Here is a 14,681-nt window from a genome sequence, read left to right as displayed (position 1 = left end):
GGACGGGCTCGGAAGGATTTATCTACTGAACAAACGTATGGTTCAGACGCAGTTTCCAGTGAAGCGTTAATGTGTACAGAGCTGGGATATACCAGGTAAAATGCTAGTGGTCTGTAAGTCATTGAGCATCTCTCTCTAGGCCTGCGTGTCTAGTGGCTGCCCCACGTGGGAGGAGAGTTCCCTTCTGTAGCTCAGACACCTCTCTCCAGGCTGGCAGCACTCAGGAGGCAGCAAACTCAGCTCTTGGGGCAAGATTGTCTATGCCCCAGAGCACCAATGGACTCTCATGGGAGCCATCCAATCCTGTGGCAGTGCCTCTGTACAAGCTCAGTGCCACAGAGCAAAGGCTCAAGGATGCTGGCACCTATGCCTCTCTAGCATTTTTGCTCAGAAGAGACCCGCAGCCCAAGGCAGATGAACCATGGTCGCGATTCCACTGTGGACACCCTGGGCTCCTCCAGTAACCACCTATCTACCCCATTCCCAACAAATGAAACCATTTATAAACCTCTCCCCTCACTTCTCTACCAAGGGAGCTTTTCGCTCACTCTCCTCCAAAGCAGAGGAGGGGTTTACAAGGCCTGCAGTGGATAGCGCTGTCAGTTTAGCTCAGCTGTGCTACTCCCTCTTGGAGGAGGGGAGGAGAACACCAGCTCAGCAGGATGGAGATGAAACACAGTTATAAACAAGCACTGATTAAAAGGCGGGCCGGTGTCATTCCATCAGTAACGCCGCCGCTAACCGTTTTAGAACTGTCACTTCTTCCGTCCCAGATAAGAGGGGTTGGGCTCCAGGCCCATCATCCCTGCATTCCACTCCAGCGGCAACATACTCTCCGCCTCGAGCTGTCTCGGCACTTCAAGGTGCCTCGCCTTCAAACCTCTCACACAAAAGCCCCCAAATTAAAAGCACCGGGAACTCAACCTGAAAATTAATACTGGCATGCATTAGTGATCCTATTAGTTTCTGCCGCAGCAGCCGCGCTGCATTCCCAGCCTCGACGACAGAGCGCAGCTGGAACATCGAACTCAGTAATTCTAGTAGGCTCCAAGTATTTATAATGTGTCCATCACCGTAGGATCGAGGCACGGGAGGGGTTGATTCAATGGAATGCACAGAAGGCAGCAAGTCGTAAGTGATGCCTCTTATTCGGTGAGATAAAACGAACTCCAGCTAGGCTAGAGGGGCTGCCACTGTCCTTCCAGATCAAGTGACTGCACCATTCACATCCTGGCCACCCGCGTTTCCTCTCACACTCCCTCCACCTCTGAACTAACTTGCCGGTCTCGAAAGGGAATGGTTCAAAGCCAGGCACATGCAGCGCAGCTGCCCCCACTGCACTCTACCAGCAATTTTGCTTGTCCACAGCACCAAGTCCACGCACCCATCTCTGCCAATGAACCCAGAGTGTGGCCAGGAAACACCTTCTGCTATTCCAGACTGCGACGCCTGCAACATGGCTGTTTGCCAAACACACCTGGGAGACACCTTGTTTCTTGAACAGAAGCAAACTAGCAAATGCGACCAACAACATGGTGTTTGGTTTCGCTCATTTCAATGTTTAATGCATTTGAACAAAGACTTGGAGATCCAACCCTGCATCTGGGATTTCCAGTGAAATTTGCTTTCTGCAGAGGGGTTCAGGAGCAGGGTACAAGCTGCCCCAGAGCTCGGCCAGTGCACTTCATACTCACCTCCTCTCCCTCTTGCTGTCACCGTCCCCCGACATTCCCACTCCACCTGACACACACCACTCTGCAACGGCTGCTCAAATCCTGCCCTGCAGCCTCCTGTCTATTCCTGACCTATACCACTGGGGGAGACACCTGCTTAGTGTGATGAACTGTGTAGAGGTTTCAATGATGCTCAATAAAAGGACTAAGTTCAGAATAGCCAACAGATTTCATCTGTAACCTTGCAGATGCGAACTCAGGGCATTAATCCCACTGTCACCGAGACCCTCCGGAAAAAAACAAACTATTTTATTGACTTGATCTTCTTCAGCTGTTTCTTCACTTAATTTATTTCTAGCTAATTGTTACAGCCCCTTCATTGGTTGTAAAGCAGATGCTCTGGAAGACAGGAGCACATTGCATCATTAATTGATGGCTCTAATCTCTTTATTTAAAAGGCCAGGTAAGAGAATGATGGGCTGTGGTTAGAGTTGTTTGGGGTTTTAGATACTCCCCCTTTATCCTTCTCTTAGTGGGTTCCCCTTCCCTGTGAACTCCAACCAGTGAAGAGAGTTGGGGGAAAGACACCAAAGGTGCCTCACATTTTTTCCCAGGGCACATGAAAAGATGACAGACTAACAGCAGTGGACAGCGAAGTCTTCTACTTATCCTCAGAACAGGTAGAGAAAAGGCAGTGGCAGTACAGGCTTCCCCACTGCTGCCTCAACCCTGACAGAGGGAGAGTAGTTTAGACGCTGTCTACACTGCAAAAAAGTGTTCTTAGCTCTGGTTAGCTCACTTGGGTTAAGAACACACTTTTCTGCAGTGTAGACATACCCTCAGGTCTTGGCTTCTCTGCTGAGAATACTAACAAATGAGCCAATTGTGAGGTGCATCCTTGTCAATGAGGAACATACTTCTCCCACCAGCGCATTTCACTGCCCAACAGCAACCAGGGCGCAATGACCGTCTCTACCACCTGCAGACCTAGAGGTGAAAGGAGGCATACTTTAGTCATTACTGATTTACTGATTACACTGCATTAAGCCAAACTGCACTGACACCCTTCCTGGGGTACAGCAAGAGCCCAAGGGGAAGGAAATAGGACAGCCGGCCTATTAAGCAGAGACTAAGGAGATGTGTTTAATTGAAAGGGGAGGGGGGAACCTACTAGCCTCTGCTTCTCCCACACTCCTGCTGTCACAGGTATCCACACTGAAGGACCAAGCCACATGGCCTGTCCTCCCACCTGGAGGCAAGGAGTCTGTCTGCAGGGGTACTGGTGCACTGAGTAAATGGCAGAGTCCAAGGGGAAATGGTTGTTGGGTCATCAAAGATGCTTTTTATGTATACTCTGCTACCATGGAGGTGTTTCTGTGGGTGCAGCAAGGCACCCTTTGTTGACATACAAAAATAATAATAAACAGTAATCCCTAATGTGGCAGCTCTGGCTGCCACAGCCCAAGCACGGAAGACCGACCCAGCAGATCTGGGCCCACCTCCATATCCTCCAGAATGGTTTTCTGTTTATGCAGCAGAAGGAACAAGGAGCAAACAAACCCTTCTGGCAAAGAGGAAGAGTCCGCTTTGGCTGTAGAGGGCTGCAAGTATGTTTTCTGTAAAAGGCCTGTCTTGTGGAACAGCCGTCCAAAGGAAAGACGGTGAGAGAGCCTAGAGAAGGACTCAGAGAAGGACGGAGCCTAACGCTGAGACGCAGTAATGCCAGCAGGGAGCAGAGAAAGGGAGCCTAATGGGAATTAGAAGAGTTTTAATTTAAAAAGGAATCACAAATAGTAACAATGAGTCTCTTGCTCTGTACAGATTTCTGTGTTCCCTCCAACGTGCAAAGGACAATCCAGAGGTCCAAGCTTAGAGAGCCCCATGGCAACTCTCCCTTTCCCTACGCCAAATGCTATGGCCTCCTGGATGTGACGTGGTGATTGAAGTCATAGCCACTACCCAACAGGAAGTGGTAAATGCCGTCCGAGATCCCAAGAAGGACATGGTCCCCTGTAATACGCCGTGCATAGAAGCCCTTTTGCTCCCACTGAAGTGATGTCCTAAGTAGGATCTATCCCTGTATTCCTTCAATCAGACCCCGGGCATGCGCTCTCCTTCTTCTGCTTAGGCTGGCCTTCCATGGTCACTCTCTCGTCCCCCCAGCCCGCGGGCTGGAATACAAGTGTTTCCTCACAGCGATTCAAGTCAACCTGACAAATCAGTTCCCAGGGCATCGATGTTCACATCATGGCTTCCATATGCAGAACCTTCAAGGCCTCTGAAATCTGCGAGCTGGTGTCTATCTGTCCATACATCCCAACCAGAAAGGCCCTGTGCAATAATACTGCTGCATGCTCTGCGAAGGGGAAAAGAGAAGGGTAAGAGAACTGGTCTAACCAGTCCTGATTTACCAGTAACAATCATACGGCACAGAGGAAGTGCTAGGACTAGTCCCAGCAAGAGAAACGTCAGTGCAGCGAAACTAAGTTTTAAACTCTCCAGATGGGGAAAGGCAGGAACTACACACCATCACCCCCAGGCATACAATTAACACTCCAGACAAGTATCTGATGGATACAAAGCACCTTAACTCAAAGAGGAAAATTGCTACATGATCAGAACTATTTGAGAGAGAAGCCAAGGCTGGCAACACGAGGACTCCCTGCAATAAATCCCTTCCGTGGCGTTCAGAGCAAAGCTGCCACTGGGCAGGCCAGCAAATAGCACCGAACCAAGCACCAATGTCTAGCGAGAACTTCCAGTTTCCAACACAGACAAAAATAAATCCGACACTGAAAGCAGTTGAAGGAGATCCTCTGGGAAATCAGTTTCCAGCCTCTCACAGCTGAGCGTGCAGCAGTAAATGCAGAAGCCTAGACCTACCTTGGCAGAGAAGGGTGTATTCAGGCAGGTTTCTCAGCGCTGTCTGCACCACCTCAAAGTCTCGGCTGCCAAGGCAGTACATGAAAGTGGGGAGGAAGTCAGCAGCAATGCTGGGAACAAAACATAGCACCGTCACTACAATCCCCACTCTTAGCATCAAGGGCGCAAGAAAGAGTCAGAGCCGTACACAGGACAACGCAGGGCACATGGCTGACAGAGGAGGAAGCGACTCAGGAGAAGCCTGGCATTCATGGATACCTCCATTTCTCACCTGGGGTTGTTCTGAATTGAGCGCAGAGCCAGGCTGAAGGCCAGATTCCGGCAGGACTCTTCTGAAGAGCTCATCAACTTTTGCAGGTTAGTCTGAGAGGAGACAAGGCTGATCAGCAAGAGATCCCATGGCGACACTGAGAACAAGCCCTTCAGACTCACATTACCACCCGTGCGGCATTGCTCCAGCCCGCTACCCATCTATCTGGCAGATTAATGCTGAGCTAGGGTCACATGCAGTGGATTTCTATCTGTAAGATCAGTCAGTTATGAATGCTTTAAGCATCCAGAGTGTTTTTTCTCTTGATCTGCACAGGGCAATTGGATCTACAGCCATTTCCCTGGTCCCTCACTAAGTTTTTCCTGCAGAACTATTGCCCTTTCTCTCTAGACTGATATTATGGGGTGACAGGGACCCAGCATAATGAAGAGAAGGAGAGGGGAAGCGTGTGTGTGTTCGTGTATGTGTGTGAGCACACACGTGTGTAAAATGCTTAGTGCACACACTCATGTGGCAGTTGAAGGCCTAAACTAATTGAGAAGGTAATTCCTCAGAACTGGCCTATCCAGAGACACCATGATAATGACCTGATAAAGCAGAAGAAAGGTAACACCTGAATAAACTGTGCAAGGTAGACTCTGCTGCAAGGAATCCCCCATCACAGCAAGTGATCTTCCAATGCAACTTCTGGGCTACATATACTCACAGCAAAAAAGGAGAGAATTTCTGGTCTCCGTCTGGACATCTCATCAATGTCACTCAGCACCTCCAGGATATCTGGGGGGAAAGCCACAGATGGAAAAGGGTAACCTTCCTTCACTGATCCAACCAACACAGTGGAGTCAGCAAAGCCCCAAAAGGAACATCTGTCTCAAACACAAGAGTCCTCTGCTGAGCTATAAAGTCTTTCAACCTGGCATACAAAGCTAAAAGACAGAGATGATGCTTCAAAGAGGATCTTAGAAGGATGCTCTGTACTATGGATCAACACCTCCAGAACTGCCCCAGCAGAGGCCACATTAGCTGCTAGCATTGCTGTCTGTAGCAAGTTTCAGTTCTGGATCAATTTCTATTGTAACAGTGAGTGATCTTTATATAAGGCCTCATGTCCCAACATCTTGACAAGCGAATCTGCAAACCACGTACACGCAAGATTCACTTCCCCTATTTCCAAGTTGGCCAGCAGTGGGCTAACCCCACACAGTAATGTCACAGATCAGGATAGTGAAGAATACTGGATGTAAATGATATTAAAAGAACCTTAAAGAAGCAAACTGTAGCTCCCTAGGATACTATGCTAACAGACTGAACTTCTGTGGAGAGCACAAGGGGATTTTTGATAACCAAAAATGGGGGAGCTGGAACTTAAAGTTTTACATTTCATCCAAAACACCCCAAATGCAGTGTTGGCACACTGGTTCAGTACTGACCCGTAGCAAAGTACCACCCAGTGAATCAACCACATCACTTCCCAGAGCACCTAAATTGTCCTGGGAGGTCTCCCATCCAAACACAGAACAGATTCAACCTTGTTTAGCTCGTGAGATGCAACAAGATCACGTTTCATCATAGCGGCTTTAGGAGACTTGCAGCTTCTCTTACAGGGACCACATGGTTTCGAAAACCATAGGCTATGGTTTCAATTCTAGATGAACTTGTCTGGCTGCAGGCGGCTTCCCTTCACAGGGCTCATGGCTGCAAGCCAGCTTCTCCTGTCCCAGCCAAATACCAGTTCAGGTGATTTTTGTCTATATGCTCCCTGTAGTTCTAGTCTAACATTCTCTGGTCTAACACAGGAAGTGTGGCTGGGAGCAGCTACCATGTTCCAGCCAAGGAGAGGTGAGTAGAGTGATTCCTGTCTGTAAAGTCATGAGGTGCTCTGGGAAAGCTGTCCCCACTTACCCTCCACAGCCTGGCCCCTGGAGAGTCTCTTCATGTATGGGGCCATTTCCGCTGGAGTGAGGGGAGTGAAGAGGGACACACTGACCAGGGGCAGAGAGCCGGTGGCTGCTTCATCTGGGACAGAGAGAAATAGTTATCTCCCAGTCATTCTCTGCACATTTAAAATGAAGGCAAATCTGGCATTTCCAGCCAATGGATTACATCACTGCCTACTGTCTCCTTACCATGGCATCTGCTCAGAGAGGGAAGGGAGAGATAACGATCCTTAACGCCTGTAACATCCGCAGAATTTCCTAAGGGACAATCCTATCTGAAGTTGGGATGATGACTATGAGCAGGGAAGGAGCAGATGTATCCTTAGGAGATCTTCCTGAAGGACTAGACTAAAGACATGCAGAGGAGAGCAGACTCCCTAGCTATATATACACACACACCCCTTTGGTGCTGCTATTCCACTGCATTGGGAAGCTCCGAGAGTTATGACAAGTGAGAAGTCAACATTTACCCCTTCCCAGGAACTGGTTTTACTACTGCTGACCAGTTCCTCACAAGAATGTCTATGAGGACACAGCCTTCACTCTCAGTTCCTTTCCTTCCCCCTTCACTGTTCTATTAGGGCTGGGAGTGCAGAGCTCAGGATTAAGTCCATATAGAAGCAACAGAGCTCCAAAGCATAGCACAGGGGTAGGGCTCACTGATCTAGCCCAAAGAGTTACACACACTCACCATCCTTTTCTTCTTCAGAGCCTCTGTCCAAGACCCCACTCTTACTGGGCAAGCTCAGTCCAGCCAAGAGAGATTTCAGCATGACTAGGTCACTGTTATCTGATGACAGGTCACTAAGGTGAAAGAAAAGGCATCTCTGGCATAAAACAGCAACAATCAGTTCAACATCTGGGTGTGAGAAGAAGGAACAAGCTGAGGGTACATGTATGAATGTGAACGCGTGGGGAAGAGGAGCAAAGTAACTGTGGGGGAAGGAGAATAAAGGGTAGAGAAGACGGAATCAAGCAGTGGACAAAGAGGTGTCAGCCGACGAGACAGAAAACAGACAGTAGCCAGAACTACCGAGGCAGCAACAGCAACTCCAGTTCCCTCACTCCAAGGGGGGCCAAAATATATTGTCCCGTGTACTTGCAGATGGGACCCTGTATCCACTAGTCCGAGGGAGAACTCTGCTGCTGCCTGCCTGGAAACATGCAGTGTCCGAGGTGTGAGAGTTAGGAAACCTAGGTGCTATTCCTGGAGTCTGTGTGAGCTGCAGCCAGTCTCTTAACTGTCCTGTCCCTCATTTTTCCCCATCTGTAAAAGGGACACTATTGCTCATGTACCTTTTAAAAGCACATGGAAATCTCCAGGGGAAAAGCACTGTAATAAAAGCTAAATAGTAACTTTGCTCTTGTTGTTTCCTATCTGGTTAGGAGACTGTGACTCCAGCAATGTATTTATTTTTAAGGTGGACAGCAATCCCAACAGATGGCCCTGTGCCTGTGCATCAGCAAAAACAACTGGCAGACAATTAATGCCAGGTAGCTGGGCAGTCCCAGCTGGGAGGCACCAGAGCAATGGGAGTAAGGTGAGAACAGAACACTTACTGGAGCGGGTCAGAATGTTTCTGCAGGAAAGACACAGCTGCCTGGGCATTGCACGTGATATACTTGTGAATGAACTGGACGAACTTGGTGATGAAGGCAGCCAGATGACGTGAGGACTTCCTGTAATTCTGGAAGGATGGAGGGAAACCACACTTAACCAAAAGCACTAACACCCACGGGAAGCCTGAAAGTCCATGTGCTGTCCTTCCCCGCCCCGTTCATGCACACTGCCATGTATTTGTACAGGCACACACAGTATACACACATGTAAACTGTGACACACAGCACTCTGAGATGGTCAGATACCAACTTCTCTCCCTAGTGGTTGGCTGGCTGTATGTAGTCTGTAAAAGGCAATGTTCTCCTACCAGCAGCAGGCGAATGAAGGAGAGAAGACAATCCCATAGCGCCCCCTGGTGCTCACTCTGGAACACCTGTGGCTGAAGCAGCTCCAGGATCCCCAGGACATGGATGAAGAAAGTCAGGTGGTTCTGTTGTCGAAACTCCTGGAAATTGAGATGTACCCGGCCATGGAGCAGAGCTGCGATCATTGGCAAGTGTCTGAAATGCAAAAGTAAAGCATTAAATTCCAAAGCCCTCCCAGAGCAACTGGGTACCAGAACCAACCGTAAGATATTCAAGCTCATCCCTCTCCTCACCCTCTGCAAGATTTCATGCTCTGATCCCTACGTCCACGACCAGACAAATCCCCCTTCCCACCACATTTCTCTTTTCTGCTGCCCACCTCCAAGGGACTCCTAGCAAAGGCATCACCTCATCGGGAGAGACAGCCAGCAAATAGCTTGAGTGGGTCTGCTGCCCATATCATGCTCCAGGGCTATAAATAGGTTTGCAGTGGGAATGTCATTCTCGTTCTGGAGCGAGTGCTAATACTGACACAGAGTCCAGCTGAAAAGGCTCCAGCCACAGGTCTGGAGAAGAGAAGGGCCAGAAGGGCAGTACCTAAGCAGAAGGATGGGGTGAGCCACAGCTAGCTTCCTGCAGGCCATGTTGGCATCCCACACACGGCTCTCAGCAGACTTGGAATCGCTGGCTTCTGCGAGCAGGGTGATAAATCTGTGAACCAGGGCATCAAGCTAGAAAGAATCACAGTTAAGAAAACAAAGTTCAGTGGAGGAGCAAGTCTTCAGCCTATTGGTGGGGTTCCAAGTCTCCTTTTAAATAGGGAGAGGGTTAAAACAAATTAAATTTGATTCTCAGGTAAAAGCCATCAACCTTCCAACCAGCAAGGGATCTCCGGTCCCAAGTCCCCCAGGGCATGAAAGCAGGGACTGAAGGCTGCACATTTCTCCTTCTCAGATAACAAAGTGCCTAACATAATCTGGGAGAATGCAGGCGTGTTAATTAAGCCTTTCACACACAGGAAAAAACCTGCAGTCTTTATATTGCCGGGGTTTAGACAAGGACAAAATGTTAAAAGTCCAGTGTGTTCTGGAGTTGAGGCAAGCGGAAGGTGGGAGCTCCACATAGGATCACGGTGAAGGCGGCTACAGTCCAAGGCAGTGTGTTCGTTCTTTTTGCCACCTTCCTATCAACTCAGCTCCCATGCTCGTCACATAGACTTAGAAGCAACAGAGTATGCTTCTCCGTTCTTTATGTCCCTTTACTCCTTACTTTGCAGGTACTGCTGTCTGCAGCCCCTTCCCTGGTCAGCAGCGTCTCAGGCATGGGCACGAGGAGCTCTGGCAGCTGTAGGTAGATCTGCAGGAGAAGGTCCTGGCAGCGTTTTCCCACTGAGCTGAAAGAGAAAAGAGATGACAATACACGGTTACATCCCTAGGCCCAGGAGAGAGTGCCTGACACATATCAGAGGCCTTAATATCCACACTCAGCTCCTCCCCAGCTGCACATACTGACAACCGTGCTGCTGTCTTACTAGCACTGCGCTCTTCGATAGCCTTCTTAGAGCTGCCTGCTTTTCAGAGCAGTTCCATGGAGCTTTTCAGTGAGACTGCCTCCGCTTCCCTAGCAGAAAGCACTGCAATTGTAAAGCTGCCACTGGGCATATGGCAACCAGCAAGTCCCTCTTAAAATCCCAGAAAGCAGAGTTTCCGTACAACATCCGTGTTAAAAATGCAAATCCTACCATCAAAGAGCGAATCCCTCATTTAAAAAGTAATTGTAGTCAAAAGTCATTATACAAAATGGCCCATTCTGACTCAGCACACCTGCTCTCCACGTGGCTGAGTCGCATCCTGCATCAGCAGGGGGACAGACCAGATAACCTAGAAAAGTCTTTTCCAGCTCTACTATAGAGGAGTCCAGGGTTTAGATCGGCTAGATTTACTGACGTATATGTGCTCTCTTCCTGTTAGCACTGCAGAGGCCATATCGCTACAGAGAGCGGGCTGGGCTCCATTCTGCCTTCAGCACAATCATCAAAACAGTCAGCTCAGTTCCAGCTGCAGAACGGATTACCAGTGACAGTGTTCCAGGTAGAGAGAACATCACGTGACTTGCAGGGCTGGCAGCTAGAAACACAATTTTGATTTGTAAAATGGAGCAATCGGATCTTGAATTATAGAAGAGAGAAATACAGATGCCCATAGTGTCACATTCAGAGTCAAAATGTTTCCAAGCTGACACGAAGGTAACAGATCGGGCAGTTTCTAGAGGCAATCCGAAATGCAGCACTCCTAGCAAAGCCGCCTCGGCAAGTCTCATTTGGGTCACCTGGCTGCCCAAATAGCCACCTAAATAACTGCCAAGCTGCCGTTCGTTTTGGCATCCTCACCTGCTGCCCCACTGCTGGATACAGCCCGTCAGATGCTCTGTTACTTTTTTAATACTCTCTAGGTCTCCATGACAACAGCTGAGCAACAGGGGTAGCCGTGATTGGATGAGCGTGCAGGAGGCTTCCTCTGTATTCTGGCTTCTGGTTTCCGCCTCAGCCAAGATCAGCTCAACCAAACTGATCAACTCTGACGCCTTTAACTGAAGCACAAACTCCTCTCGACGTTTCTGTAACACAGCACAGACACTCTCAAGGTGAGTCCCGGGGTAAGGGCTGGCTAATAACCTTAGTCACATGCTCTCAAACAGGAAGATAATCTTTTACATGACAAAAACTCCCTTTGTACCTTAAAAATTGCACCATGCCCAGGGCTGGGAAACCAGGCAAAATATTATCCCTCACCCACCCCGAAAAATGAGGGGCTCTGCACCTCCCTTCTGTACCCCAATTTTTCACAATGCATCTACTTCCATCCCTTGGCATCTGGCTAGGAAAGAACTGACAATTCATCCACTACACAAACTGGGAGCACAAAGAGCTCCCCATTGGGGGTGGCTTGCACTCCCCAACCCAAAGGGGGAATTATTCTTTCACTCCATCTGTACTTGCCTGCCGGGCAGTTAGTTCTGCAAAGGTATAGCTATGTGGCTACATTTTCAATAAACTCCTAACAGTCTTTGCAAGAGCTACAACTAGACACTTGTTTTGCTGCAGTAAAAGTTTTACCTCTGGGCAAATTCACATTTATTTGCATCAGTTCTGAACCAAAACTGTGAATCACCATCTCCATATGTAACTGTAGCACAGCAGATTACAAATGTGCTGGGAAGCAGGCAGCAAATCTGCTATTCTACCCCTGGGTCCCCCAAAACACCATGGAAAATCAGGCAGTATGAAAAGCACCTTTCCTTCTCCCATCCTGAGAGGGACTGTGCAGGATTTAAACCACTACCTGAGGAGTTCTCTGGTCCCTTCCCTGCCAGATCCGAGGGATATGAATACAGGCCCACAAGAAATCTAAGGATGCGGTCGGGTCAAACCTGCCAGAAGACAGAAAAATGTCAATGGGTACAAGAGCAAGTTTGAGATTAGAGACGCCATAGCCCTGAGTTGATAGATTCTACAAATCACTAGTGCTTTGGAAGAATACAATATTGGTACCTGAAAGACTCACCTTTGCTCCCGGTTTTTGCAAAGCAGAATCCTGATGCACTGGTGCAGTGTTGTCCAGCTGGACTGGTGAGTGAGGAGAGCCAACAGATATGGGCGAAAAGAGGGCACCTGAGACCCAGAATAACCTTTAGTCTGGTGAGAACAGGGAGAGATGGAAATATGAATCCATTTTAGGACACTTAGGTAGAGGGGGTAGGAGTAGCACAGGAGGGCTCAGATACACTTAGAACTGAGGATAAAGATTGTGCATGGAACATGGAAAATGAGGACTAGAGAGGCAGTGAAGCCTAACAGTTAGAGCAAGTGATCAGAAGCCAAGACTGATGGGTTCCAGTCTTGACTCTGGCCCTGCATGTTCCTGGGCAAGTAATCCTCTCCAAACCTCTGTTTGCCCATCTGTAAAATGGTGAGAAAGTCCACAACAGACCTGTGGCTAAGTTAAGTAACTGATATCTGTACAGTGCTGAGAGAGCCTGGCAGAAGGGGGCTACAGAAATGCCAAGATTCCAGGATGGCAGTGATATGGAGTGCAAAATCCCACCCAGAGAAGAATTCACTACAGGCCCTCAGAGACAGACTGTCCTGCTCTGGAATTGGCATCACTGTGTATAGCAGTGGGCTCCAACCTTTTTATGCCCAAGATCACTTTTTGAATTTAAGGGCAACCCAGGATCTATCCCGCCCCTTCCCCGAGGGCCCTCCCACTAGGGAGATCCTCTAGGATCAACCATTCGATCGTGATTAACTGGGTGACCACTGCTGTACGGAGTGCTCTTATCAGTGGAGCAGAACAGACCATTTCTCCCACTAGCTAGTCCAGTGGAAGAGTCTTGAAGGCTGCGACTCAAGAAAGGGGCTTCTGTTTAAGATTAATTCCTGGCTGAGAGATTCTTACCTTGTTCCAGGAGAACAGCAACTTTTGCTGGAGGTCTGGGCAGCTGCTGATTACTTCAGGATCCAGCATCTCCAGCCAGTCATTGAGAAGACCTGAGGAGGGCCCTAGACGAGCAGCTTCAGCACTAAGAGCACAGTACAAATATCAGGAAAGGTGCCACAAAACCAGACAGAGTGACCAATACCAACCACCCCAAGACTTACCTGCTGCTATCCAACTCCTTCTTCACAGGTGTCTCCTCTTTCTCCTGGAGCAGCAGAGAGCTCACCACAGCAATTGGTCTCATGGCAGGGAACCTGGCTGTGGTCTCAATCGTAACCGAGAAGAGGACAGTCAGAAGCTCCTCCAGATAAGGAGAGCGTGTTTCAATCAGACCCTGAAGGACTAACAGAGGGAGAAAGAGAGACTTCTCTCAGAGGCTTTGGGAGGCAGCAGGAAGTTGGTGAGCCAGATGATTGTACCTTTCATGAAGCCAGTTAGTATTGCACTCCCTTAGAGTGAATCTCAGTGGGAGACAAGGCAGTCTTGGAACTGCCCTCTTTCTACAGAAGTTATGGATACTCTACTATTCACTATGGAAGCAGCACCCAGCAGTATGCGGTGTTCCTCAGTTCCTGTCCCTGTCCCAAGCAGCTTATAAACCAATATGACAGAACGCAACAAAAGGAGGTAAAATGAAACAGGAGCAACCTTCCAGTAGGTCAGAACCCTTGATCCAGGAGACCAAAGGCAATCTCCCCAGCTCTGCACTCCCACCAAGCAGTGGAGCAAGCATGCACATCTCTGTTCTGTCCCCAATACCAATGGCAGTTCCAGAAGGCAGGGCAGAAGGGTAGCCATACCTTTGCTGATGAGTTCTGGCTCCACATTACACTTCTCTCCAGATTTCAGGGTTGCAATGATGGCTCGTACAGTGGAGCTGATCACATCAGGATCACGACGGAATGCCAGTGCTTCTGCCAGGTGCAGGAACCCACCTCGAACTGCAGGGAATCACAGCATCAGTACCACTAAGCCACACCAGGGTCCTCCTTTAATCAGTCAGCCAGCCGTGCCGTGGCTTCTTTCATACAAACACTTCACATGACTCCTCTTTCTAAGAGCTTAACATCTGAAACCTGCACACACTAGCACTTTCAGCCCATCAAACCCCCCATCCTCCCCACACTGAGAGTGCTGGTGCCAGCTTCACAAGCATAAATGTCTAGGAGACCCTATGGTCAATCCGAAGGCAGCTAAGTCCAAACCTCAAGCTTGTACTTTCGCTGTGCTCTCAGGATCCCCCAGCCTTGGAACTCTGGCCAGATGATGGACAGCAAAACAAACAATGGGGTGGAACTGTGTCACCTTGCAGTCTCTTGCCAGTGTTCAATCAAGGACAACTACTTACACATCAGCAACTCAGATTTCCACAGTCCTGAGATTCCCTCCAATCCCACTGGCCTATTCTCTAAGAAGCCATCAGCTGATGGGCCTTCAGCGCAAATCATCCTAATGATGAATCGTTTTGGCTGCGTCCTGTCCCTATTAATGC

The 14,681-nt window shown here is 48.9% G+C and overlaps 1 protein-coding gene across 4 annotated transcripts in view; it reads right to left on the bottom strand.

Annotated features, from left to right (window-relative positions):
* Positions 1-3,424: 3,424 nt before the first annotated feature.
* The window catches only part of INTS1 (integrator complex subunit 1), a 40,325-nt gene continuing 29,068 nt past the window's right edge, over positions 3,425-14,681 (bottom strand). For 2 of the 4 annotated variants that reach the window (XM_034783585.1, XM_034783586.1), the window contains exons 33-48: positions 13,990-14,130; positions 13,351-13,531; positions 13,148-13,271; positions 12,254-12,384; positions 12,032-12,119; positions 11,080-11,306; positions 9,960-10,083; positions 9,288-9,421; positions 8,693-8,885; positions 8,325-8,452; positions 7,456-7,568; positions 6,730-6,843; positions 5,534-5,604; positions 4,828-4,919; positions 4,557-4,666; positions 3,425-4,029 (exon numbers count right to left, since the gene is read on the bottom strand). In XM_034783585.1, the coding sequence (XP_034639476.1) occupies positions 3,914-4,029; positions 4,557-4,666; positions 4,828-4,919; positions 5,534-5,604; positions 6,730-6,843; positions 7,456-7,568; positions 8,325-8,452; positions 8,693-8,885; positions 9,288-9,421; positions 9,960-10,083; positions 11,080-11,306; positions 12,032-12,119; positions 12,254-12,384; positions 13,148-13,271; positions 13,351-13,531; positions 13,990-14,130 (2,087 nt within the window). In that variant the 3' untranslated portion in view covers positions 3,425-3,913. The other 2 variants (XM_034783588.1, XM_034783589.1) reach the window with 2 other exon arrangements.

This window comes from Trachemys scripta, chromosome 10 (genome assembly GCF_013100865.1).
Source record: "Trachemys scripta elegans isolate TJP31775 chromosome 10, CAS_Tse_1.0, whole genome shotgun sequence".
Classification (NCBI taxonomy): Eukaryota; Metazoa; Chordata; order Testudines; family Emydidae; genus Trachemys; species Trachemys scripta.
Note: the sequence above shows the minus strand (reverse complement) of the source record. Positions and strands in the feature narration are given on the sequence as shown.